The sequence below is a fragment of a genome, assembly GCF_019968955.1.
Source record: "MAG: Porospora cf. gigantea A chromosome Unknown PgA_NODE_119_length_37063_cov_336.235, whole genome shotgun sequence".
Taxonomy (NCBI): domain Eukaryota; phylum Apicomplexa; class Conoidasida; order Eugregarinorida; family Porosporidae; genus Porospora; species Porospora cf. gigantea A.
In genome coordinates this window covers 14,219-37,063 of record NW_027151326.1, presented here as the reverse complement: position 1 = coordinate 37,063, position 22,845 = coordinate 14,219, and the positions used below count along the sequence as shown (strand labels likewise).

Below are 22,845 nucleotides of genomic sequence, written 5' to 3'. Positions count from 1 at the left end.
TGGGAGTTGACACCAGTCAGTACCAGAAGCATCTCCAGATCGATGGAGGTTGCGTGGGCAAGGCCAACATGGCTTCTCAACCGTTTCTCTACTGGACGCACCCTGACGGCACCAAAGATGGTGGTGATACGAGGAACAGGTGTTCTTGAAGTGCCCTCCCTCTTCGGAGGGGTTAAATGTCGCTTGAATAGTTTATTTTAACCCGAGAGGCTAATGTCGCTTGAATAGTTTATTAAACAATGTTATTGATGGTAACCTGGGATCGTGTTGGCCAGCTATGCTTCCATACCGACCTGACCCCGCAGGAGAAGTCCCAGAGGGACCTTTTCAGGTATAATCTCGCTGCTCGAGTGGAATTGCTGGTATAATCATTACTATCTTTCCAGTAGACGTTAGAATCTCGCTGCTCGAGTGGAATTGCTGGTATAATCATTACTATCTTTCCAGTAGACGTGTGAGTAGAATCTCGCTGCTCGAGTGGAATTGCTGGTATACGTGTGAGTAGAATCTCGCTGCTCGAGTGGAATTGCTAAAAAAATCATTACTATCCCAGTAGACGTGTGAGTAGAATCTCGCTGCTCGAGTACATGCATGCTATCTTCACACACTAGGGCAAAAAACGAATGCATAATTACTATCTTCACAGCTTCTGGGACACTAGGGCAAAAAAACGAATACATGCACGCTACTGCTCTCCAGCAACAATAGACAAGATGCCTTCTGTGAGCTTTCGGGACAGGCGCCTTCTGGGTGACTTCCGAGGACTTGCCAACTTTTCTGGCACCACTGCCAGAGTTACTGCCTTCCCCAAAGCATGGCTTAGCGCCGTCTCAATGGCTTCCTGGTTTGGGATTGGGCCTTCTTCCAGTAGTCTTTGGTGGGTTTCAGGGCTGCCCAGTGCAGTGAAGTGCACTACGAAATTGATCACTGCGAGAGTCATCATGACGACTCCACCAACGAATTGCGGCAGACTGGATGTCCAGGCCATGAGCCCCAACAGTGATATCAAAAAGTAAAAAAGAGCCTTGCCGCCAGGCACGCACAGAAACCGAAACCACTCCTCCACCACGACGTAAAACAGGTCTGCATCCAGGGCGTCCTGCAGGACCTACTGAAAACAGCGTACTCCTGTAGCTCGACTAGCACCACGAGGATCCCAAAGAATAGCAGGTAAGCGGCGAGGCAATAGGTAGTCGGTGTTGTCAACGCGCTGAAAAAATTAAGGAGAGTCATGACGGACGTCGCCATCAGCGTGAGGCCTCCAGCCGCGCTAAGAACCGGTAATGAGTAGCCTAAGACTGATGGTGACGTCTCCCTAGAACTTGCCTTTGGGTCCCGTTGGAGAGTTTGTCTGAACTAATTTTCTGATTGCGCGTTGCAGCAGCTGAGTCTCCTTGGGATGCGGAGACGGCTCAACACAGTGACAGGAGCACCCATGCATTCGGGGGGTGATTGGATGACCAGGCTTGGGGGGAGGCAATCGTAGCTCAGGGATCATTTAATGAGCGATAAGTGGTTACTACCACTGAGAACCGAAGCATTCGGTTCTTAGGCGCTGAGGACATTACTACAATAAGCTCTTCTGAGATTATTATGCGAACGCACTACACTTCACACATTCAGCATATTCCTCAAGATCAAGCGGCCCCAACAGCCTCTCAGCCAGCGCCAGCTCCGAGCTTAAAGTGCACCCAAATAGCAGTGGGTCATCGGTGCAGAAGACCAGCGGAACGCCGAGCGCATGCAGAGCCTTGACATGCTCTAGCTCCTCCAGCGAGCGTCCTGTCGTAACCATGTTGCTTGACAGGCATATCTCGACAGGTATCCTGTTGTCCGCGAGCACTTTCTGTTGTCGGGCGGTGAGGTAGATTGCGTGACCTACACGGTCAGGCAGGAACTCCAGGATGCTGTCAGCGTCATTGGGAAGCACCTCACCCAGATGACAGGAAACCTTGAGCCCCTGTTCTCTGGCCCTGCTGAATACTGAAGCGAACTGCGAAAATGGCGGACCTCGAGGATCGCCTGAGAACTCCAGCCCCACAACCAGTGGTCTGTACCGCTCTGCTAGCGATAGCGTCCGACAAGCCGCGTCCACTGATCTCGTCCTGTTCACAGAGAGGATTAACGTGCAGTGGAGCGGGTGCTCTTTCAGGATTCTCGTCACTACCTGGACATACTCGTCGTCTGGGAGGCCGTCTACCAGTTGCTTGGGTGTCGTCCTCAATTCCAAGTACTTGCAGCCCATGGATTGGAAGTCATCTAGGCATTCACGAACAATTCGACGCAGCCTATCTGTAGTTACAACCCGCTCAACAGCCGTAAACATTCGGAAGCAATCCTCGAGGTCGCGGGCTGGGGCATGCGGGAGGCCCGTGAACTCCTCGTATGTGCACCGGCGCAAACATCCGAATAGGTGCGCGTGCAGCTCCATTTTGTGAATTCAGACCAGAGGGAATCTGCAGTTCTATCAATCAGGCCTTCGAAGAGGGAATCTGCAGTTCTATCCATTTTGCGAAATCAGGCCTCATTGAACAGAGGAATCTACAGTTCTATCAACAATTCTATCAACAAGCACCCGTTCCCACCGTGGAGTCCATTTCATGATATACGTAGCCTCGTAGCTTGGATGAAGCTGCGCTGTCATCAAGATGAGGAACACGCCGAAACTTCCGTGTCCGCCACGTGAACGTCGGCTCGGAGCTAGGCAAGGAGTTGCAACTTACCTCGACATAGGAGTCTTCTCCTATGTGTATGGTCGCGTTTTCAGGCGCACGACGCTTTACCTCCTCGAGGCTCACCCCCGCGGAGGGCTTAAGGAACACCATCGGAGGAACCGCTTTAGTGACTCCTAACCACGTCTCTGTGTGTCCCGGAGCAGCATCCACCAGACTGCTTTTTGCCTTAGCAGCCAACGATAGCAGCTTGGTATGGCAGTTGAACAGTTCCATTTCCCCCGAGAAGGCTGACTCGGGTACGCCTCCAGCCTGCTGTTTCACGGCGGCGTCCGTGGACGCGTTCTTGACGGTAGAGAAACAGAGCCAACGTGGCAACAGCGTCGTCCCGACCCGCTGGGTGACTTTGAAGTGCCTGGGAATGTCCTGCATCATGCACTCTAGACGCGTTGGTGTTTTGAAACGGTGTCGACCACTGTCCACGTATTTTGGGTTCACGAACTCCGGCACAGCTCCGGCGGTCCTGTCAAGGACCTCCATGTACTGCGGAATCTGAAGGAGCAGCACGTTCGTGTTGCCCGGAAATTTAGAGACGCCCGTGGAGTCCACCGGCACATCTCCAAGCGGCCCTGTTGATTTGAGCAGTGGGTCTAGTTGATTGTATTCAACGTTCAACGTCATGCTCTCTCCGTCTCTCTTCTCCAGCTTACAAATAGCGCCTACAGCCTCTCCAGCTTCACGAGGAACCGACAAGATGTTCATTGTCAAATTACGTTCCTTGCTAACCCCCAACATGCACGCCAAACCTCTGAAGGCCAAGGCGTTAGTGTCCTGGAAGAACATGCACCATTGAAGCCCCTCGGCTGCCCACTGCTTCACTACCCCTCGGCGATGCAGCAGAGCATGCACGTCGCCGTGACCATGGGGCTTGGTCTCAATTGTGCCATCAGGAGCCATCGCCATGCGGGCTTCGTCGTCGCAGAGCGCAGGGACACGCGGCTGAACCATAACCGTCACGCGAGCGGCTGGGTATCCGAAGTACTGGTTGGCCTCTAGAAGCTCTAGGGTGTCTTTGTGAGTCTCATCCGAGACCATAATAGCTAGTGGCGGCGCCACAGCCCGAGAATTCGACTTCAAGTTGAAGTGGTGGATGGCCATCAGCCACGAGATGTAGTGCCCCAGGTATGTCTGCCCCGAAACAGACTCGACTGGCAACCCAAGCTTGATACCTTGGTATCCCAGCCGCTCTCCGCGCCCTCCTGCAACGAGCACAAAAGCGCACCGAGCCAATTCGCACTCCCCTTGGGTTTCCTTCTCAGCAAACGGTCCCGTTCCCGGTTCAAAACGATCGATGAGAGGCACATTAGGCGTGTACCCTTCGAATTGGCTTTCACCACGCTTACTGCGCTGCAGGAGGCGCTTCGCGTTCGTCAAGTACGTGCCAAGCCCGTGGGAACAGTCAGCGTCCAGCCTCTGAAGTTGCTCCACAAGGATTGGCTCCTGAGCAGCCTCACCTGTCAACAGGTGCTCCTGCCCCCACTGTTTCAGGCTGGAGACGTAGGTGGCTGCAGATATAGGGTCCCTGTGATCGGACACAGTGCGGTGGTGAGTGGTCTCAGCTGGATCCGCGTGTGCAAGAAGGCTCATTATTGACATAGCGGCGACATCTCTGGAGTGATACTGCACACGACACATGGTGGAAATGTCCGATATGAGATTACGTCAGATACGCGACCACGGTAGACACCTTCGTGCTAAAAACGGTGCATACCCCTGCAGGCCGCTCTCAGAGCTTTCACCGAACGACGCCTGTCTGATGTGGGTCTCTGAAGAAACCTGAGCCTCTGGTCAACTGATAGGACTGCTTACCTCAACACAAAGGAGCCTTGACGACCTGACGACAGACGTTGGCTGGCCTGTTCGGCATATTCACTCAGACTGAGTCAACCAGAATAACTCATTTCCTATGAGCATCGCTCGCCACCTCTCGATCCGAGCGGCCTCGAACGGTTTTCAGGCCGTAGATCTCTCAACACAGGAGCACTCAGAGCTGCGAACTCTGTACGCCGCCTGGAGCAAGGGGACTAACAACCTCGATTTGACCTCTCTCATTAGGCACTTGCGCGGCCTTGGGTTGGTGTCTCACACATTCAGAGCTGAGTCAGAGCAGTGCATCAGCAACGATGTGCAGATAATGTTTACCCAGGTGAAGGGCAAGGCCGCGAAGCTCAGCTACGACACATTTTTGAACCTCCTTGCTCTCATGATCTCGAAGACCTCCATCACTCAGGAAACTCTAAAGCGGAAGCTCTTCAGCGAGGAGGCGCCTGTGCTGAGCAGGATCCACACGGAGCTCAATTCGCCCACATCCGTCCGTCAAGGCCTTGAACCGTCATTCAGTAATGTGTCATCGTTGAATTCCAGGCCTACCACGGCCAGGCGTCGGCCGAAGCAGGAGTTTGACCATGCAGCCAGCAAGGCATTTAATCTGTTCAAACGCAAGAAGCCGGCACAGGTTACCGTCAACGACTTCATGACAACGATGAACTTGCATTTTGCTGAACCGCAGTTAACGTTCAATGTGGCCAACCGGTGAGCTTGTGAACGCCTCCGTACACAGGTTGCTGAAGAGGGTCCAATACCAGCACACGGTGACACCCATCACCTTGCTGAGCTTCAGCAAATTCTGCGAGAAGGAGCGGTTCAAAGCCGCCGCGCGACCCCGCCCACAAGAGAAGCCACTTCCCTCTCCAACTCCTAAGCCGGCGCTGGAACGCCCCCCTTCCGTGTCCAGTGAACCGACTATGGTCATTGAGCTGGACCCCGACACGGTAGACGCTCTGGAGGGCGTGTTCGTACTGTACTCGATGGAACACTCCTTCGATGAACATACCTCGGAGGAAGTTTTGTCCCTGGACGGGTTCACAAGTCTGATCTCTAAGGTGGGTCTGCTGCAGCCAGGTGAGACTCGATCATCAACGTAATTCAGATTGCTTGCGGTATTCTGACGTGGAAGAGCTCTTCGAGGAGCACGCTACAAACGGATTCCTTGTGTTCGATGCGTTCCCTCAATGCCTCGTCACTGCTGCTCAAAAATGTCGCTTCGAATTCTCCGACGTCATGGAAAGCATCCTAACCGTCCTAACGGAACTCGGAGCCTATGAACCGCACATCTACGCCACGGACTACTCGCATCCTGCGGACAAGAGTGAACTTATCACTAATGAGCTGGTGCCTTTACGTGAGCGCAGCGCCAGCAGCAGCTTTCAGGAAATACTTAAGCCCTCCGTAGCCAAACGCGGGGTATCGCCGGCCTCTACAGAGGCTCACCGCGAGCACCACAAGCTCTCACGTGACTTCCTTCGTTCTCAAGACCAGTCGTCCCCTACGTCCAAGAATCGCTGTACGCCCAGAGCCAGTACCCCCAGAGCCAGTACCGCCTTCAGCTCCTCTGATCTGTCTCAGCTGCCTGCTCGCGCCAGCCCAGCACCGGACTTTTCCTTTCCTCCCTCCTCTGTATTCGAGACGCCTTCAAAGCCGAGCGCCCTTCCGCCGCTACAGGCAAGTCGCACGTTTAGCTCTTCAGAGCCGCCACTGGTGAAAGCGAACCTGGTTCAGAAGAAGAACCGCGTCGTATGTGAGCCCGAGTTCGAACAGCAAGCCGAGAAGACGCGGACTCTGAGCTATCTCGAACCGGCGGAGTCGACAAAACAGACCTCCCAGCACGCACTACCAAGCCACACTGAATCCTCCGAGCCGCCACGTATGACATCAGATGTGGACGAAGGTCAATCCGTGAAAGTGAACAGTGCAGTAGCTCCTGCAAGTGTGACTACGGAGGCGTCGCCAGCGAGGTCTCGAGAGGAACTCAAGGCTGAAAAAGCTGCAAGGAAAGCTGAACGCAACCGGAAACGAGCAGCTAAGGCGGCAAGGGCGGCTGATCGAGACCGGCGTCGTGCAGAGAAGCAGCTGCTCGCTGCTGCGTAGGAGTGTGTGTATGCGTTATTGACGGAAAAAATCTTCTACGAGAATATAAAGATCGTAAATATGCTGACAATCGAAAAACTATAAAACATGTCCCAAACTCGTTAATATGCTGACAATCGAAAGACTACAAAACACGTCCAACACAAGAATGCACTGTTTACAAATCACTCATCTTCTGCATTCTAAGTATCGCATGTGGCGTCGCACCGTCTCTCGGCGCGCGTTCTCGTGCAGCTGGCGGTCTCTAGCCTCATCGAATATGAACGTCTGGTCTTCGGTCGGCGGGAAGCGTCGCTTGGTCTTCCAGTTGGCGTGCCCCCTCTGGTAGAACATCTCGCTGGGATCTCCTCGCGACGGTCGTGGCGGCGGGGTTGGTGGGGCCTCAGTGCCACATAACCCCCCCTCCGTAGTTTCAAGGGAGGAGTGGAAGACGCGGGGACGTGCAGTGGGCCGGTTTCTTGGACTCTCCTGCTGGTTGAAGATGTCGCTATGCTGGTAGTCCCATCTTCTTGGCGCGAGGCTCTGTTCAGACTCCGGTTCGAATAAGAAGCTCATGTTTTCCCTGTAGTGGCGGCGGATGGGCCTCGGCTGGGTGGAGCTCACTGGGGGGGAGATGTGCTGTCGTTGCGTGGCAGGTGGTTCCTCTGGTTGGGAAGCCCTCAATAGGCGCTTTCGAGGTACTACTTCTCGTCTGTCCTCTGTTTTCACCACTAGGCGTCGGTGATGAGGCACTGTGGCACTGAGGACCTGCTCCTGGTTCGATCTCCCTAGGTAACCCGTCTTCTCACGTCTGTCATGGCTACACTCCGACACCTACGAGCAAAGGTAGCAGTCAGGGGCCTTCCGCATGTGTGCGGCCAAATTGCACACAGAACACGATCAGATGGTGATGCGTGGGCTCATTATTCTGAGTGCGGTGTGTGCTACCGCCCGAAGATACTCCACCGAGGCCGAGAGACTAGACCACTCCGATGCGGACAGGACAATCGCTTCTTTCTGCAAGTCTGACGTGGTACACTGCAAACGATCTCTGACCGGACAGCTGCAGACCAAGGCTGGCGCTTTCGGCAAGGTCGTATTCGGAGAAATTGCGAACTCAGGCGATGTCCGTCTATACGCCTCGTGTCCATTCAGATCAGACGACCGCAAGGCAGACAGAGACGCGGACTGCTCCCGCTCGTCTCGGCTGCAGCAGCCCATGGTCAGTTTCGCGTTTAAGGTGCCGCTCACACGGTCCATGGGCGTTGATCTTACTGACCGGCACGCCGAAAACACCTGGTGGAGGGAGAAACGCACCCTTCGAAAGATGGGAAATCTGGGTCTCTCACCGAAGATCCTGGACCTCATGAGAGAGCGATCTGACGGGCTAAAGCCTCATCCGGGCGTCCACCCACACGGAATGCTAATGGAGTACTTGGACGGAATAAACGTGGCGCGGCTGGTCGGGTTGTTGGCTGAGGAGATAGAGACTGTGACGTCCGCAGAGGCCTGGATTCGACTGAGAGCTTTGACGGTTGGAGCTCTACTCCACGCTGACTTTCTTGGGCGGATGTGGAATCACCCCTTGACCCTTAGACACTGTGACGCTCACTGGGGCAATTTCATGATCACCAAGGTGAACTTAACCCGTGAGCAGCTATCTAGAGGCGTGAGAGACGGCTCTGTCATCGTGATAGGCTCGATAGCACCAGTGTCACTCACTGGGTCACTTCACTCTATCCAGGGTGACATGTACTCCCTGTCTCCAAAGCACATGTCTGGGCTGGATGTCAGCTACACCATTAAACTCAACGGATCCTCCAGATACCAGAAGCTGGGCACAAACATGACCAATCCCTGCGTCTACTATGCCAACAGGCCCGACGATTTGGTGGAGCTCTCACGGTCCCTGGCGGCAGCAGCGGCAGATCTGAAATCCACAGCGAAGCTCGTTTCCGGCGCGAAAGCGAAGATGCTAAGGGACGTGAGGAGTGCCTGGCTGCGGATGCTGGCCGCGCCCACGCTGACGTCCTGCGTTCGGCTTTCCACGCGCGCGTGGAAGCAGTTCGCGGCAAAAAGACGAACCGCAGGCTCGATAGCCGCCCGAGAGACCGTAGGCCAAGACGCCAATGCCTGCACGCTGCAACGCGAGGCCGTGGCCAGAAACCACATCGTAAAAGAGCTGATTGCAATCGTCTCCATGCTGGACAAGCAGATGCCAAGGTCTTTGGCTTTTCGGGAATTCCACCCGCAACTCCCGCAGCTGACTCCGCAAGGGCTACTTCAATGACTACCTTGGAGGCTGGTACTTGTTCCACCAGCGCACCGGAGCAGTAGTGGCGAATCCGACGACGAAGCCACCCAAGTGACCTTTCCAGCCCACGTTGGAATTCGGGGCCAACGTCATCATGATGGATAGGAAGGCGAAGGACCTGCAACGGATGAGCGGGCTAACGCTACAGGCACCTACGCTACGTTGAATACCGCCTGATCCTTATGCACGATGTGCTCCCAGTCAAGAAACATCTCACCAATGGTGAATCCCACCAAACCGAATATGGCTGTGGAGGCACCAACGGCCATCTCGTGAGCTGACATGGCCCACATGATTAAGAACGCCAGCGTGTCGCCTAGCACGCCGCTGACCAGGTAAACCACCAGCACTTTAACTTTTCCGTACTTGAACTCGAGAGGAAATGCCATTCGTAGTTGAAACACGACATTCATCTGCATGCTGCGCTACTAGGTCGCTCACGGCGAGGTGCATGAGAGACCCATGTAGGAAAAGAGCCGTGAGTGGACGCCACAGCTCCAGCTGCAGCACGCCGTCAAGTGTAAGGGCGCCAAACGTGTTCAGAATGGCACCTGAAGGCCTGAGCATGTAACTGCCCAGGCTGACAGTCACCACATAAATTACGAGCTGCAGCACGGACAGAAACAGAATAGGACTCTTGCGGTCGAAATCTAGTGATAAATTACCTGCAAGCACCTCACACGGGAAGAAATACTCCAAGCACGTGATGCTCCCGTCACCCATTGACACCGACGTCACCAGACGATCCTGAGTGAATGTTAATGTGGAGGCTCACATTAGACAGATTGTCGTTTAGGCCACGTATATTGGCCATTAGTGGTTTTCTGTGGAATTTAAAATACGTGCGCCGGCCTTCAGTGCAGACCTTGGGAGACTTTCTCCTTATTCATGCAATGCCGTTGACTATTTTTTCATAATTTCACGTCTTTCATACCTGTTGACACTCTACGAGGACATGCCGTCATTGAAGCGGTTGTCATCGCGCGAACGCAGAGGGGGCGATTTTCGCGACCGGCGACGAGTAAGATCAGCGGCCAGTCCCGCGCCTGCCACTACAGATGCATATTTGTCGGTCACGAGATTGATACGGTCGTCGATGCAGGCATAGGGGTCCGAACGGATGAGCAAGTTGTTGAAGGGGTCGTAGCGGAAGCCCAGAGGTTCGGCCACGGTTACTATCTCGAGCTCCGAAGGCGGCGCGGGGAGACCAGTAATGGCCGTGAGCTCCGCTACCGAGGCGGACTGTAGCCCTCTGAGGGTAATGGACAGGACGTTATGGCGGAGGGCACTTTCCATCCGAGATATGGCGCTCATGCTCTCATTGATGGGAACACTCAGAAGGGGAAATCGGAACGACAAGAAAGTCAGAGCCGTCTCCATCTCTACCAGCAGCGCTGGAAGCTGGCACTCGCGTAAGAGGTGCAGCAGATGCCTGTGTGAGCCCCTCGGAGACACCTACAAGGCGGATAACGGCGTTGCCAGCAACTTGGAAACAGGGTTATCATGCCGAAGAATGGCCAGCGACTCCTTGCGAGTGCTGGTTGCGATGCTGAGCACGACATACAGCAGAACGAAGTCGTCAGCTCGACCGATGTGACTGACTAATCCCTCGAGTTCCAGTTCGTCCTCAAACGGTTTGCTGTTGAAAACAGACTCGAGACAACCTAAGGCGAGTCTGTGCTTAAAGTTGCAGGTGAGGTGCTTCAGACTGGATCACCCGCGGCCTCTCGCTCACCTGCTGAGCACCGCCACGCCCTGAGTATGGAGAACAGGCTGGAACTGTGTGGAGCCCAGAGATGCCAGCTGCGTAAAACACTTGGCGTGACCCCACTCCTGAAACATGCAAAACAAAGCCATCCGTGTCTCCCAAGACGTAACACAGTACGGCTGCAACTATGGCGAGCTCCACGGAATCCGTTAAGCGCTGCTGGTTGACGTACTTTGCTAATTTAGCCTTGGCAGATATGGGTTTGTGGTGGGAGAGAAGGGCATAGCACAGAGGCAGCAGTGCCGGAAGGAGGAGCTGTGTGATCTGTGAGCTTTTGGCTTTAATGCACTCCTCCTCCGCCATCTGAAGGTCGCCATCAATCTCAGCCTCCATGTTTAGCTTGTCGATGTCAAGCGAACTATGATTTTCCGATAGTCCCATCAGTTTAAGGATACCCATTCCCGGCTCGGCAACGGACTTCAAAGCTGTCTCGACAAGCTCTCTTTTTGCGTCTATAACATCCGAACGCACGAACTGAAAAGTAGCTACGTGCTCCGGTCCCTGCGCACTCACTGGGAAAACTCAAGTAGAGGAGCAGCGCTCTCTGGACGTCGCCGTAGTTTTCGACAGTGCTGCAGGCCTCTGCAAGGCACACGAGGCATTTTTCCGACTGGTCGAGCGTTCGGAGGGGGTGGGGTCGATGCACAGGCAGGCGAATCTGCTCAGAATACGGCATTTTGAATTAGCCCTTGGCTGCAACTTCTGTTGGGTCGTTCCTCAACTACACTCGCGCAAAAGACGTCAAATACTCTTAATTACGAAGTCGTCACGTGTTCTGTGTGGAGTTACGCTTCATCAGTTGATGAACTTCGAAAGAAACCGCTTGTGAAAGTCGGATCTGACGGTGTCATTGATGAATCTGGGTTGCAGATTAGAAGCCTTTTTCCCTTGGTTCTTAAAGACCACATCATCCTCCCAGCTCTTCTTAAGGGTCAGGTCCTCATCAATCAGAGGGTTGCCTAGCAGAATCTCCTCTCGCGACGCCTCCTTGGCCTCCAGAGTACGGGCCTTCTCTTTAATGCGCTCCTCCTCCTCGCGCTCACTCTTTATCCTTTCCAACTCCCTGCGGAGCTCCGCATCCTCGTCGCTGTCGGATGCGTCCCCATCGTCGTCGTCATCCTGCGGGAACGGGCTGACGAAGTCCTTCAGCTTCGCCAAGGTGTTCTGCACGCTGAGGCTGGTGTTTACACGCGCTTCCGCGGTCTTAATTGAAGCTAGGGCGGCCTCGAGCTGGCTTCCGAAGTCAGCGGTAGTCTTCTCTTCAACTCGTCGGTACTTGAGAGTCTGCTCTCCGGGCATGTCTCTCACGGCGACTCGCGAGCTCATGCCGGACAACCGCACGCCGCCTTGCGTGGCACCGGCTAGAGCCTGGTTCCATGTCGGCTTGTGCGCCGTCGTCATTTGACCGGCAAATGCGGATTTTAGTGTGGCTGTTCACCGTGTGCGGCGCTGCGGCTGCCCATAAGGCCGTTCTGCGTAGAGGAGCGGAGATGAAGTTCGGTGGGTGACTCTCATGGACTCTATGAGACCCTCAGGACGTAGAGGAAGTCGTACGAAGCGAGATGGAGTTCGATACACCTCGTGCCAGAAAGGCTCAGCCTTCGTGAAATCTTGAATTTGAGTGAAATGGGTCGTATCGGGGCGGATGGCGAGAGGATCGTTTTCAAATCTCGACGTCAGAGGGAGCAGGAGGCCGTAGCCGAGCCTCCTGCTGTGCCGGCGGTCAGTCCGCCAGCTAAGCGGAGGAGACAGGAGCCGGATGACGTCAGGCAGCATGTTGTGGCAGACTCTTCGTTGGAGAAACTGCGTCTGATTGACAAAGTGGAAAACACGATCAAAGACCCCGCTTTGATGAGAACCCCCATGGAATTGGAAATGATAAAGAAACAGTATCTTGGAATACCATCCGAGATTAAGAAAATACAGAAACCTTCCGAGAAGTTTCGAACAGTGTTCAACTTCGAGTGGGATGCCGCCGACGACACCCAACGGGCGGACGATAATCCCTTATACCAGAACCGTCTAGAACCGCAATTGTTGTTTGGCCGGGGATATCGCGCAGGCATCGACATTAGGGAGCAGCGGAAGAAGAACTCCTTTTACGACAAACTTGTGACGTTGCGAGATGTATCGTACATAGACAAGCGGGAGCGGACTCGGCAGTCTGACAACGGCGCAGCCCACTGGTCAGAGAAACAGTCGTCCGAGATGACAGGCAGGGACTGGCGGATATTTCGAGAAGACCAGCGAATCGTTGTCCGCGGTGGCGGAGTGCCCCCTCCCTTTCGTTTCTGGGCCGAGTCGGGCCTGCCGAGTGCGTTGTTGAAAGTGATCAAGGAGGTTGGATACGAGGCGCCCACCCCTATTCAAATGCAAGCAATCCCCACAGCTCTCCAAGGACGTGACATTATCGGATTGGCGGAAACTGGCTCTGGCAAGACTGCAGCCTTTGCCATCCCGTTGTTAACCTACGTGTCCGACCTTCCCAGACTAAACTCGGATACAGTTCGGGATGGGCCATATGCCTTGGTTCTGGCTCCTAGCCGCGAACTTGCAATCCAAATCGAGGATGAGACAGTGAAGTTTTCTAAGTTCTGCACGTGTGTGCGTGTAGTGTGCGTGGTTGGAGGACGCAGCGTGGAAGTGCAAGGCATGGACCTTCGACGAGGGGCGGAGGTCGTTATCGGAACCCCAGGACGTATCCGCGACGTGCTGGAGAACGCCTGGACTGTGCTGAATCAGTGCTATTACGTGGTAATGGACGAGGCGGACCGGATGATCGACCTTGGATTCGAGAACGATGTTAACTTCATCCTGGATGAGATTCCAGAGATCGGTGCAAAGGAGGACGACTTTCAAGCGTCCCTACTACGGATTGGTGTCACTAAGAACCGAGTCACGCAAATGTTCACAGCAACCATGTCCCCCAGCGTGGAGGCGCTGGCCAGGAAGTATCTCAAATCTCCCGTCATCATCAGTATAGGCGAGCCAGGTTCCGGTGTCAAAGCCATCGAGCAGCAGATTATCTTCTGCTCCGAAGCTGAGAAGCGGAAAGCGCTGACGCGGGTCCTAAACTGCCACGATCCGCCTGTAATGGTTTTCGTACGCCAGAAGAAGGTGGTTGATGTGCTTGTGAAGTTGCTCCGGAAATCAGGGTGGTCCGCTGTAGGCCTGCACGGCGGGAAGACTCAGGAGGTGCGAGAAGATAGTCTGGCCAGGTTCAAGTCGGGCGGCGTGGGGGTCTTAGTTGCCACGGACGTTGCAGGCCGCGGAATCGACGTGGACGACGTGCAGTTGGTGGTAAACTTCGACATGCCCAAGGAAATCGCCGCGTATACCCACCGTATAGGCCGTACAGGACGTGCAGGGAAGAAGGGTAAAGCTGTGAGTTTCGTAACGAGCGAGGATGACGGAATCCTTTATGACCTGAGGTAAGACACTAGGAGTTTCAAGCACGCAGGCATCTACTTGTAGCTACCAAGAATTCGGTGCCGGCCGCACTCGAGAGACACCCAGCAGCCCACTTGAAGCCTACGACTTCTTCGGTTGAAGCCTAAACATCTCACAACTCACTTTTTCGGCAACGGTGGCGGCACAAATACGACTGACGGGGTAGATTGGAGGCACGTAGACGGCGCCGGTAGCATGCGGAGGGAGGGAGGGGAACATGGATCGCCTGTAGTAGAGATGCAAAGGGTTTTGTTTGCTGTCGCCCACAAGTTTCCCTGTTGCAAAAAAAGCCGAGACGGAGACGATCTGTGTCACCGGCTTCTGGGGTACTCACCTCCCGTAATGTCATCGATGGGTCGAGTGGTGCTGTGAACTCCACAGCGCACTCTCCCTTCCAACGGATAGGCAGCTTTGAGAACAGATGAACCGGCTTCGTGAGGCACACTGCAGCTGATACGATAAGGCCCAAAATGTCCACCGGCAGGTCGGCTTGGACGACCTCTACGGCCGTGGCGTCAAGAAACCGAGCGTGCGAGACCAGCACCGGGTCTGCTGCGTCTGGTGACAGCACCACGTACACCAGGTCGTCTGCGAACTTTGCATCGGGCCACAGCGAGGGTTTGGGCCCTAGGGACGGCTGCATGCTCGTCAGGCTGTCTTCTATGGGCTCCACGGAAGTGGGCGTCGTGGGGTGGTAATGAACGACAGGTGTCACTCTTTGGCCAGAGTTTTGACCACCTGAAGGCCGAATTCGCTCAAGAAGCCGCTGTGCCTCAGCGACGACATTTTTGCCGCCCTCCGCTACAGACGACTGTGGAGTCAACACGCTCCAACTTTGCTCCTGCTTCTTGATGTCACTCCAGACGAGACGATCCGCTTCATCAAGCTCTGTGTCGTCGTCGGTATCGTCACAACGCCGTGTGTCATCGCTCGGCATGATGCACTCGCACAGGAGACTAAAGGTCGACGCTCTCGCCACATCCGCCGGCACCAGCGGCTTCTCACAATTCGGGCATGTCACGTTTCCCTTCTCCAACCACTCATCCAAGCAGCTGCCACAAAAACGATGGAGACACCGTCTTGAGACTACCGGCGCCCTCAAATTTTCTGAGTTCCTCGGTGAACTGAAACCTACTTCTGCACATAGAGCAAGTAAGAGCGGCCAGGAGGTGACCAACCTCTACCGACGGCTCCATAGTTTCTATTCGTGAATTTCATCGTGACGCAATGTGCAAGATGTGAAATGTATCCATTTGAGCTGGCGGTTTGAGAGGTGGATCCTAGAACTGGTGTCCTTGGCCAGATATCTTCCGAGGGGCATGTGTAAACACGCCAATTTTAATTCAAAGGTTTAATAATGCTGGGTGTGTCGCAAAATTTAAACGAGCGGGAGACTGAACCTGCTACTATCGAAGAGGTTCACCTTGTCGAGTACGTGGAAACGCTTGAGGAGGTTCCTCTCCTTCGAGAAGTGAACTCCACCATTGAGGAAATAGACCACTCGACTACGGCCACAGAGCCGTTATGGTCTCCCAGTCCTCCACCGCGCAGAAGGCGCAAACGTGAGAGAGAGACGGTGTGGGCGCCAGGAAACTGCTTTTCCCACATGTTCGACGAGGATCCTCCTTCACCGGTGGTCAGGCGAGCGTCGGGACCGGCCCGCCTTCGACATTTGAACAAGACGACGTCGCCGCCGCCTAAGCCCCGAAGCCAGAGCGCCCATGTGTACAGATGGCCAGATGAGGACTCGGTGGTCCAGAATGTGGCGGCTTACGCCGCCTCAACACTGCGAGACTTGTTTCAAAACGTTGGACAAAAGCGTCAAAAGATGAACTGATGTAATTAATATACGTATGAATTGCGCGAATCGGACAGCCAAATAACCAAAGCATCAGCTTTTTACAGTTCCACATTCCACGCAGGAGGTACGCCTATACATGAAATAGATACGCAAAACCCTAATTTCCGAAAAGCATGTCTTTCTTTCATGAGGAGTACGATTGGTCCTGGAGCCGGTTCTGGTTTTATGGGATCGCTGTTTGCGTCACCATCGTCGCCTTCATCCTTATTTGTGCCGCATTCGCCTCGTCTTCACGACGTCATCCGGAGCCCCCCAAGAAAAAAACAGTCGTGGTAGTGATGGACCAGCGTGACAACAAGCAGGGGATCCCTGTGCCTGCTCCTGTGCCTGCTCCTATCCCTGCTCCTGTGCCTGCTCCTATCCCTGCTCCTATCCCTGCTCCCGCCCCTGTCGTCGCCCCTGTTCCTGTTGTCTCTGACCGCGTGAATCAAACTCTTCTGAACCACTTGGAAGACAAAACTCAGCATCTCGAGGATAGTCTCGGCGAGCAAAAACTGGCCAACAAAGTGCTGAAGGATCGAGTCTTATGGCTAGAAAAGAGCAAAGAGATTGAAGGCTCTTACCGCGGTACGACGGAGGAGGTCAATGATGTAGTTTAACGAAATGTATGTCGCCCCAATGAACCCACGCTTCTTTCTTCTATAATGCCACATAATCCAATGAGCTCGCATAACCCAATGGAAGAAGTCTGCCGGGCCAGTCGCAAGGCAGCCCAGAAACTAGCGTCTATGCCTCTGAGCAGGCGAAATCTGGTCTTGGAAAACTTTAAAGTGGCTTTGGTGAACCAGAAGGCCGCAATTCTCGAAGCGAACGAAACCGATATCGCCCTGGCACACGAGGAGGCGGCCAAGGGCACCATAAGCGACTCTCTTGTAAAAAGGTTGGATCTGTCTGGTTCTAAGTTCGACTGCCTGATCACTGGACTGGACCAGGTAATAGCCATGAAAGATCCCCTTGGTCAGAGGACTATGCATAGCGAGATGTCCCCTGGACTGGTGATGGAGCGTGTTACCACTCCGATCGGTGTGCTCTGCATCATATACGAGGCTCGTCCCGAAGCAGCTGTGCAGATCGCTTCGTTAGCGGTAAAGAGCGGAAACGCTCTCTTGTTGAAAGGGGGCAAGGAAGCTACCGAGAGCAACAGAGCAATCTACATGGCGCTGAGGAGTGCGTTGGAGGCCACCCCCGACATCCCCGAAGCCGCCATCCAGCTTGTCCAGACCCGCCATGAGATCGCAGTTCTACTTAAGATGGACAAGTACGTTGATATGGTTATCCCTCGGGGATCCAACTCCCTTGTGACGTACATCAAGAACAACACGACGATCCCTGTGCTGGGACATGCAGACGGTATATGTTCGATCTATGTGGATGCGCAGGCAGACCTTGACATGGCTGTGAAGGTGGTGGCAGACGCCAAGACGGACTACCCAGCAGCTTGCAACGCTACCGAGACGGTGCTCGTCCACACTAACATCGCAGAGAATTTCCTACCGAAACTAGTCTCTGCTCTGCCCCAAGTAAAGTTTCACGCTGATGAAAGGGCTCTGCCCTTCACTCCCAACGGTGTCCCCGCTACAGAGGACGATTTCTGCACTGAGTATCTCGGTCTCGAGATAGCAGTGAAGACAGTAGAATCTGTAGAAGAAGCTGTTGACCACATCAACGACCACAGTTCTGGACATACGGACTCGATACTCACCGAGGACCCCGCAGCGGCAGACTACTTCCTCTCCAACATCGACAGCGCTGGCGTGTACCACAACTGCAGCACGAGGTTCGCTGACGGGTTCCGTTATGGGTTTGGGGCGGAGGTGGGCATCTCCACGAACCGGCTGCATGCTAGAGGACCTGTAGGCATGGAGGGGCTGACGATCTACAAGTACAAGATCACCGGGCACGGCCACACTGCCGGAGAGTTCACTAGAGGTGAGAAGGAGTGGACACACAAGAAGTTGGAGTTGTAAATAATTTCATTGAAAAATGGTCGTGCGCGACCTTGAGGCATGAAATCGTAGACTGTGTTGATGTTTGGGCTTCCGTCGAGGCACAGGTCGCTGGAATGGTTGCGCGTGGGGTTTGTGTATGAACTGTGGCACGATGTTGCCGGGTCGGTTGGTGACGGGAGGAAAATCGCGAGTAAAGAGGTGTTCGCCTGCGTGAGCGTTCCAGATCTCGCGGCCGACGTAGTTGGGCAGCCAGCCTACCAGTAGCATCTTCAGCGAGACCAGGAATTGGGTGGACTGCAGCGCGCGATGTTGCTTAGAACACACTGGCGATACCCGCATTCTATGATTGCTAATAGCCACTATGTATTTTTGGCATTTTGTATACATTTAACTATTAATGAAAATATTTGCTTTTTGTACGCATTTAACGATTAATTCGGCTACCGTTGTAAAGGCTTACAGGCCTTTCAAAAGGTCGTGGGCGCTAGGCAGGGAAGGGGGGACACCATCTGCTTCTGGCACTCCATTAGCCAGCATATCAGGGAGAGCCATGACGGAAGTGAGAAGCGGGAGCAACGTGTCACCGGACATCAGGACCTGTAGCAACGACAGAAGGGGCTGGAATATGGGTCGGACCGCGGTCAGTGCACCTTTCACCAAAGGAGAGCTCAGCAGGAGGTCATGAAGGGGTTCAATGAGATCCGTCATTATCTCGAGGAACCCCGTTGTGATGAACTTTAGAAAGACGCTGACTGCTGGGCGTATTAACAGAACTACGCCGGAGACCCCTGCCAAGAGGGGAAAAGCCATGAAGGAGCTAAGCTTCAGAACGCGGAGCAAGGCGAGAAGAGAAACGCGTACAGGACCTACATGAAGGGCAGCGAGCGCGGGTCGGAGGGCCTTGGAAGCCTGCTTTACCAGCGCGGGTAACTTTCGTAGGGGGACAGATCTCAAGAGACGACCCAAAGCAGCAATGGGTTTAATTATGGGACCACCTAGGAATGCTTTCAGCGCAGGTCCTTTCAGAATACTGGCTGCGGATGAGAACAGAGGAGATGTATGTAGAGCGATGCCATGCACATGTCCTTTCATGGCCTTCTTGGCTTGTCTTTTCACAACAAATCGAACCACCTGCTTGGCGACCGTTGCAATAATTTTGCCCTTCTTACACATTCAACAACACAACAATTTTGCCATTCTTACACATTTATCAATTGATTGGTTACAGAGAGACCTTCTTGCACAGCTCGAATAGTTGAACGTTACAGGTGCCTTCTAAAGGCTTATGGCATTTCAAGGTCGAGTCCGGTTAGTGAAAGGTTAAGACGGGGTCCAATAAGATTGTCCGAGGGCGACATCATGAGTGATTTTACTGACGGTTCGGCGCTGCAAGAGCAAAGCAGTGATTTCTCAAACTCGAAAAAACGATTGACATTTCGGTTTTCGAATCTGCGCTAGGCGCGAGATTACCCAAATCTCTTTTGCCGGCATGTTTACGTTCGCGGCCTTGATCTGCGGAGTCCGCGGCGTTTCGCCCAGCAACGCAGTCCTTAGTTTGCAACCGAGGGTCGTGGACACCCACAGCATCACACAGCCTGTGGCTAGAGGCCACGCAGTTGACCAGGCTGTTTTGGCCGCAGTGGAACACGAGAAGACCGATTCTCGTGCGGTGGTGCCGGCAGAGAAGGCAGATACGGCAGCGGAAATCGGATATGAAGGGCCAGTCTATCTGTGGCAGTTTTCCAAACCAAAGTCGCCTCCCCCGCCAGGGTACACGTACGATGGCAGTCCTCCCGTGCCACAGGAAGACCAGATTCTGCCGCCTCGCGTTGATACTGTGCCTGTGTCCGTGCAGGACGCGGTGAAGGGTCTAAAGGAGAAGGCGAAAAACGGGCCTGTTGACGTAGGTAACGAGGTGGAGATGCTGGACAAGGTCACTAACCACTCGATAAAGCAGGAAGCTGCGAAGGAAAAGCCGGAGGCTGCACAAGAAGAGGCCTCATCCGATGCCGCGCAGAGCCAGGTGAAAGTGAAAGCCACCGACGGCCTCACTCCGCAATTTAAGCCTTTGGCAATGGATACGCTTAGCAGAGGAGTGAAGAAGCTGCGCCAATTCGGTACAAACTTGGGACTTAGAATGATTCCGCCGATAGATCCCGTAGGACTCGCGGTGAGGTCGACTGGCCCTGCTCACGCAGTTCAAGCTTGCGGGTGTCGCAGGTCTGGGTTTGGCCCTAACTAACACCGAGGGCATGACTTTATCTCAATGGCAAAGGTCCACGCAGACGCCCATGATAACCTACCGATTGAGAAAAGTGCCTAAGCACGACTATCTCCCCACATTCGCAATCTCAGCGGAGGAAAGACTCAAGGAGCGAATTTCAGGCGAGAGGCAGCGAGCGCGCAAACTGGATCTGTTAGCGCAGCAACTGAGGGTACAAGTGCGGGACCTACAGATTGAAGCCAAAAAGCCTCTTGAAGATTTCCTGTCAGACAAGAAGCGGGACATTGCCAGCGAGGCAAAGCAAGAGCTCCTGGACGTTATGACTCCCGCGGTGTTCCGCAAGAACCACTACAAGGAGTTTGCGGCAATGAAAAAGAACGACAAACTGTTTGAAAACCCCCAGGCAAGTATCGGCTACCACTGGAGTAACCTCTGGAAGACGACGAAACCGCTGAAGGTCTCTCCTCCGCATCCGTTCGCAAGGACTCCCTTCGAGCAGCAAGAAGAAAGGAAGGCTACGGGGAAGCTGGAGCGAATGATGCGATCGCAGATGGAGCCCCAAGAGGCCGAAGTACCTTACTAACGGTGTTTCGTTACGCAACCCGTCTGGTGTAGAGCAGAGTGACTTATTGCTTATTTCCGGAGTGAAACTGTTTCAACCCAGATGAATGAAGGAAATTCGTTTGTGGTGGATCGACGAGACGGGACTAGAACTACAGTGCAGAGCTTTCGCTGCGGATGCAAATGCTGTGAGCATCCTGGCCTTCCTGGGAGTATGGGCCTGTACTTCGACCCAGAAGCGGGTCGGTGGAAGGGTTACTGCCTAAGATCCAAGGCGGACGGGTTCGATGAAGACGTCTCAATGTTTATGAATGTGCTTCGTCAGCTGAACTGCCCCGAGACAGTCAAACCTGACTTGGAGGATGTTTCTTCGAGCGTCCAGGAGGAAAAGGTGGAAAGTCTCGATACCGATACGCCCCCAGAAAGAAAGACCGTTGTCAACGTCGCGACTCGCCAATCTGGAACCGTAGGCGTGTTTTGGTACGCACGCCAGCAAGCATGGAACGCGCAGTGCTTCAAGGACGGCCGCACATTTGGAAAGATGTTTTACGTTAGGGAACATGGAGACGAGGAGGCGCTGAGGTTGGCAATCAGCTGGAGGCAACACAAAATTGAAGCAGGTCAGGCCGGAAGGAAACGACGATTGGCTCCTAAATACCAATCAGGAGTAAAGGGGGTTCAGTGGCACAAGGTTAACGAGACGTGGTTGTGTCGATGGGTGGAAGGCGGCAAACAACGCAGTAAGACCTTCAAGCCTGGAGACTACAATGGGGTTGCTCCTGCCATGAAAGCCGCTGTTGAATACCGAAAGGAGATCGAAAAGAGACTCTATTGTTTCCGTTAATACTGATCACTGCTCATCCAGCTGCATCGGCGGGCGGATAGCCGTGGCGCTGCTGCACTCCACGTTCGACTTGTGTGTAAATTGGAGCTGTTCGATTCGGAAGTCAGCGACACCCTCCTAGGAGATAGCTTGCTGGTATTTACGGTCAAACCCTGCTTCAAGGAGAATGGAGTGTGCCGCGGGTGGGTTTTGGCGATTACGGGTTGCTCGTATCTCGTTACTGAGTCCGAGTCCGCTGCCCTTGTGACCTCCACGGTATAACGGCGAGTGCCGCCGTCATCCTCCACAATATCGGTATCCTTCGCAGAGTCGTGACGGGCATTTACCCCGTCCTCTTCCGTGAGTTGATCCTCCAACAACAAAAGCTTCTCTTGCAGCTGGTTGATTTCTGTGCGGAGGACGGAGTGGTACCTTTCAGTCGATGACACGAGCGAGGTCACGTAACGGATTAAGGCCCTGGTGCCCTCCAATCCACTGCCATGGCTGGAACGATTGAGTACAAGGAGGAAAATATGAAAGACGGAAACACGACAAGGTGTGATGAAATTAGAGAAAGTATGAAAAATAATAACTAACTGAGCTGTCGTGTGGTCCAAATTTCCTAGAGGTAGCAGACCCCTTTGATCCAGATCGCTGCCAACGGATTCCATCAACACGGTTTGAACATCCCATAACGCGTCCCGGAGCATCTTTTCCATGGACTGGTCGTCGCTGTTGACTCGGGGGAACATAGCACGGTAGTCGTCGCACCCGTGGCATATGGGGGCGTCTGCGCTCCCCCTTCGGCTGTGATTGAGGTTGCAGACGTGGCATAGGGGATGGCTGGATGCAGGTGGTGCTGTCCGCTCACATTTTAGACCTTCCCGTAGTGCAAGATTGCGAGCTTACATCTGACGAGGCTGACGCGTAGGACGTCTTGATTGATGCGCTGAGGGCTTTAAAAACGGCTCCTACATTTTGTTCAGAGTCAGATTCTACATCGTCTGTAAGCACGGCTTCCGGCGTTAGCCTCGAGTCGCCCTTGTACACAGCGAGGTCCTCTGCCTTGGATAACGAGACTGGGAGCATCCATGCTGGGGACTGGATTCTGGAGGCATTCGCCAGAGGTACGTCCGTCCACATCGAAATTGCATTGAGCGCCTCTTTAGCTTCTTCAACGGGCATACGTTGCATCGATGAATGCTAAATGCCTGAATTCCATTAGGCTCCATGTCATTCCGAACGCTGGAGAGCGCC

General features: G+C 54.0%; 18 protein-coding genes across 27 annotated transcripts; 8 read left to right on the top strand and 10 right to left on the bottom strand.

Annotated features, from left to right (window-relative positions):
* Positions 1-685: 685 nt before the first annotated feature.
* On the bottom strand, positions 686-1,248 carry KVP18_000598 (uncharacterized protein; the record flags this gene model as incomplete). 2 transcript variants are annotated; one of them, XM_067949835.1, is made up of 2 exons in its annotated part: positions 686-1,083; positions 1,113-1,248. In XM_067949835.1, the coding sequence occupies 2 exons, from the start codon at positions 1,246-1,248 to the stop codon at positions 686-688; spliced, it is 534 nt and encodes a 177-aa protein (XP_067813420.1). The 2 variants fall into 2 exon arrangements, with proteins under 2 accessions (XP_067813420.1, XP_067813421.1); XM_067949836.1 differs by lacking the exon at positions 1,113-1,248 and having other exon boundaries at positions 686-943.
* A 343-nt stretch (positions 1,249-1,591) lies between these two features.
* Positions 1,592-2,431, bottom strand: KVP18_000606 (uncharacterized protein; the record flags this gene model as incomplete). The annotated part of the gene is made up of 1 exon (XM_067949849.1): positions 1,592-2,431. One exon carries the CDS (start codon positions 2,429-2,431, stop codon positions 1,592-1,594), a length of 840 nt encoding a protein of 279 aa, XP_067813434.1.
* Positions 2,432-2,564: 133 nt separating this feature from the next.
* Positions 2,565-4,367, bottom strand: KVP18_000597 (uncharacterized protein; the record flags this gene model as incomplete). The annotated part of the gene is made up of 1 exon (XM_067949834.1): positions 2,565-4,367. One exon carries the CDS (start codon positions 4,365-4,367, stop codon positions 2,565-2,567), a length of 1,803 nt encoding a protein of 600 aa, XP_067813419.1.
* Positions 4,368-4,638: 271 nt separating this feature from the next.
* Positions 4,639-6,659, top strand: KVP18_000596 (uncharacterized protein; the record flags this gene model as incomplete). Of its 3 annotated transcripts, XM_067949833.1 has the most annotated exons (3): positions 4,639-5,264; positions 5,293-5,633; positions 5,662-6,659. In XM_067949833.1, the coding sequence occupies 3 exons, from the start codon at positions 4,639-4,641 to the stop codon at positions 6,657-6,659; spliced, it is 1,965 nt and encodes a 654-aa protein (XP_067813418.1). The 3 variants fall into 3 exon arrangements, with proteins under 3 accessions (XP_067813418.1, XP_067813416.1, XP_067813417.1); XM_067949832.1 differs by lacking the exon at positions 4,639-5,264 and having other exon boundaries at positions 5,477-5,633; XM_067949831.1 differs by lacking the exons at positions 5,293-5,633; positions 5,662-6,659 and having other exon boundaries at positions 4,639-5,268.
* A 168-nt stretch (positions 6,660-6,827) lies between these two features.
* KVP18_000608 (uncharacterized protein) lies at positions 6,828-7,214 on the bottom strand (the record flags this gene model as incomplete). Its single annotated transcript, XM_067949851.1, has 1 exon — positions 6,828-7,214. The coding sequence occupies one exon, from the start codon at positions 7,212-7,214 to the stop codon at positions 6,828-6,830; it is 387 nt and encodes a 128-aa protein (XP_067813436.1).
* A 292-nt stretch (positions 7,215-7,506) lies between these two features.
* Positions 7,507-8,928, top strand: KVP18_000591 (uncharacterized protein; the record flags this gene model as incomplete). 2 transcript variants are annotated; one of them, XM_067949824.1, is made up of 1 exon in its annotated part: positions 7,507-8,928. In XM_067949824.1, one exon carries the CDS (start codon positions 7,507-7,509, stop codon positions 8,926-8,928), a length of 1,422 nt encoding a protein of 473 aa, XP_067813409.1. The 2 variants fall into 2 exon arrangements, with proteins under 2 accessions (XP_067813409.1, XP_067813408.1); XM_067949823.1 differs by having other exon boundaries at positions 7,543-8,928.
* Positions 8,929-9,104: 176 nt separating this feature from the next.
* Positions 9,105-9,766, bottom strand: KVP18_000603 (uncharacterized protein; the record flags this gene model as incomplete). Of its 2 annotated transcripts, XM_067949846.1 has the most annotated exons (3): positions 9,105-9,365; positions 9,394-9,699; positions 9,728-9,766. In XM_067949846.1, the coding sequence occupies 3 exons, from the start codon at positions 9,764-9,766 to the stop codon at positions 9,105-9,107; spliced, it is 606 nt and encodes a 201-aa protein (XP_067813431.1). The 2 variants fall into 2 exon arrangements, with proteins under 2 accessions (XP_067813431.1, XP_067813430.1); XM_067949845.1 differs by lacking the exons at positions 9,394-9,699; positions 9,728-9,766 and having other exon boundaries at positions 9,105-9,371.
* A 131-nt stretch (positions 9,767-9,897) lies between these two features.
* KVP18_000588 (uncharacterized protein) lies at positions 9,898-11,396 on the bottom strand (the record flags this gene model as incomplete). 3 transcript variants are annotated; one of them, XM_067949816.1, is made up of 5 exons in its annotated part: positions 9,898-10,384; positions 10,412-10,660; positions 10,688-10,755; positions 10,784-11,205; positions 11,234-11,396. In XM_067949816.1, 5 exons carry the CDS (start codon positions 11,394-11,396, stop codon positions 9,898-9,900), a joined length of 1,389 nt encoding a protein of 462 aa, XP_067813401.1.
* Positions 11,397-11,515: 119 nt separating this feature from the next.
* Positions 11,516-12,121, bottom strand: KVP18_000604 (uncharacterized protein; the record flags this gene model as incomplete). The annotated part of the gene is made up of 1 exon (XM_067949847.1): positions 11,516-12,121. One exon carries the CDS (start codon positions 12,119-12,121, stop codon positions 11,516-11,518), a length of 606 nt encoding a protein of 201 aa, XP_067813432.1.
* A 225-nt stretch (positions 12,122-12,346) lies between these two features.
* Positions 12,347-14,155, top strand: KVP18_000605 (uncharacterized protein; the record flags this gene model as incomplete). The annotated part of the gene is made up of 1 exon (XM_067949848.1): positions 12,347-14,155. The coding sequence occupies one exon, from the start codon at positions 12,347-12,349 to the stop codon at positions 14,153-14,155; it is 1,809 nt and encodes a 602-aa protein (XP_067813433.1).
* A 96-nt stretch (positions 14,156-14,251) lies between these two features.
* On the bottom strand, positions 14,252-15,366 carry KVP18_000590 (uncharacterized protein; the record flags this gene model as incomplete). 2 transcript variants are annotated; one of them, XM_067949821.1, is made up of 3 exons in its annotated part: positions 14,252-14,476; positions 14,505-15,277; positions 15,306-15,366. In XM_067949821.1, 3 exons carry the CDS (start codon positions 15,364-15,366, stop codon positions 14,252-14,254), a joined length of 1,059 nt encoding a protein of 352 aa, XP_067813406.1. The 2 variants fall into 2 exon arrangements, with proteins under 2 accessions (XP_067813406.1, XP_067813407.1); XM_067949822.1 differs by lacking the exon at positions 15,306-15,366 and having other exon boundaries at positions 14,505-15,107.
* A 161-nt stretch (positions 15,367-15,527) lies between these two features.
* Positions 15,528-16,007, top strand: KVP18_000601 (uncharacterized protein; the record flags this gene model as incomplete). Its single annotated transcript, XM_067949843.1, has 1 exon — positions 15,528-16,007. One exon carries the CDS (start codon positions 15,528-15,530, stop codon positions 16,005-16,007), a length of 480 nt encoding a protein of 159 aa, XP_067813428.1.
* Positions 16,008-16,144: 137 nt separating this feature from the next.
* KVP18_000592 (uncharacterized protein) lies at positions 16,145-16,630 on the top strand (the record flags this gene model as incomplete). The annotated part of the gene is made up of 1 exon (XM_067949825.1): positions 16,145-16,630. The coding sequence occupies one exon, from the start codon at positions 16,145-16,147 to the stop codon at positions 16,628-16,630; it is 486 nt and encodes a 161-aa protein (XP_067813410.1).
* A 60-nt stretch (positions 16,631-16,690) lies between these two features.
* Positions 16,691-17,998, top strand: KVP18_000595 (uncharacterized protein; the record flags this gene model as incomplete). The annotated part of the gene is made up of 1 exon (XM_067949830.1): positions 16,691-17,998. The coding sequence occupies one exon, from the start codon at positions 16,691-16,693 to the stop codon at positions 17,996-17,998; it is 1,308 nt and encodes a 435-aa protein (XP_067813415.1).
* Positions 17,999-18,436: 438 nt separating this feature from the next.
* On the bottom strand, positions 18,437-19,153 carry KVP18_000613 (uncharacterized protein; the record flags this gene model as incomplete). Its single annotated transcript, XM_067949858.1, has 1 exon — positions 18,437-19,153. The coding sequence occupies one exon, from the start codon at positions 19,151-19,153 to the stop codon at positions 18,437-18,439; it is 717 nt and encodes a 238-aa protein (XP_067813443.1).
* A 316-nt stretch (positions 19,154-19,469) lies between these two features.
* KVP18_000614 (uncharacterized protein) lies at positions 19,470-20,787 on the top strand (the record flags this gene model as incomplete). The annotated part of the gene is made up of 2 exons (XM_067949859.1): positions 19,470-20,150; positions 20,179-20,787. The coding sequence occupies 2 exons, from the start codon at positions 19,470-19,472 to the stop codon at positions 20,785-20,787; spliced, it is 1,290 nt and encodes a 429-aa protein (XP_067813444.1).
* A 192-nt stretch (positions 20,788-20,979) lies between these two features.
* Positions 20,980-21,609, top strand: KVP18_000607 (uncharacterized protein; the record flags this gene model as incomplete). Its single annotated transcript, XM_067949850.1, has 1 exon — positions 20,980-21,609. One exon carries the CDS (start codon positions 20,980-20,982, stop codon positions 21,607-21,609), a length of 630 nt encoding a protein of 209 aa, XP_067813435.1.
* A 6-nt stretch (positions 21,610-21,615) lies between these two features.
* On the bottom strand, positions 21,616-22,782 carry KVP18_000599 (uncharacterized protein; the record flags this gene model as incomplete). Of its 2 annotated transcripts, XM_067949837.1 has the most annotated exons (3): positions 21,616-21,726; positions 21,753-22,431; positions 22,460-22,782. In XM_067949837.1, 3 exons carry the CDS (start codon positions 22,780-22,782, stop codon positions 21,616-21,618), a joined length of 1,113 nt encoding a protein of 370 aa, XP_067813422.1. The 2 variants fall into 2 exon arrangements, with proteins under 2 accessions (XP_067813422.1, XP_067813423.1); XM_067949838.1 differs by lacking the exons at positions 21,616-21,726; positions 21,753-22,431 and having other exon boundaries at positions 22,456-22,782.
* Between the last annotated feature and the right edge of the window lie 63 nt (positions 22,783-22,845).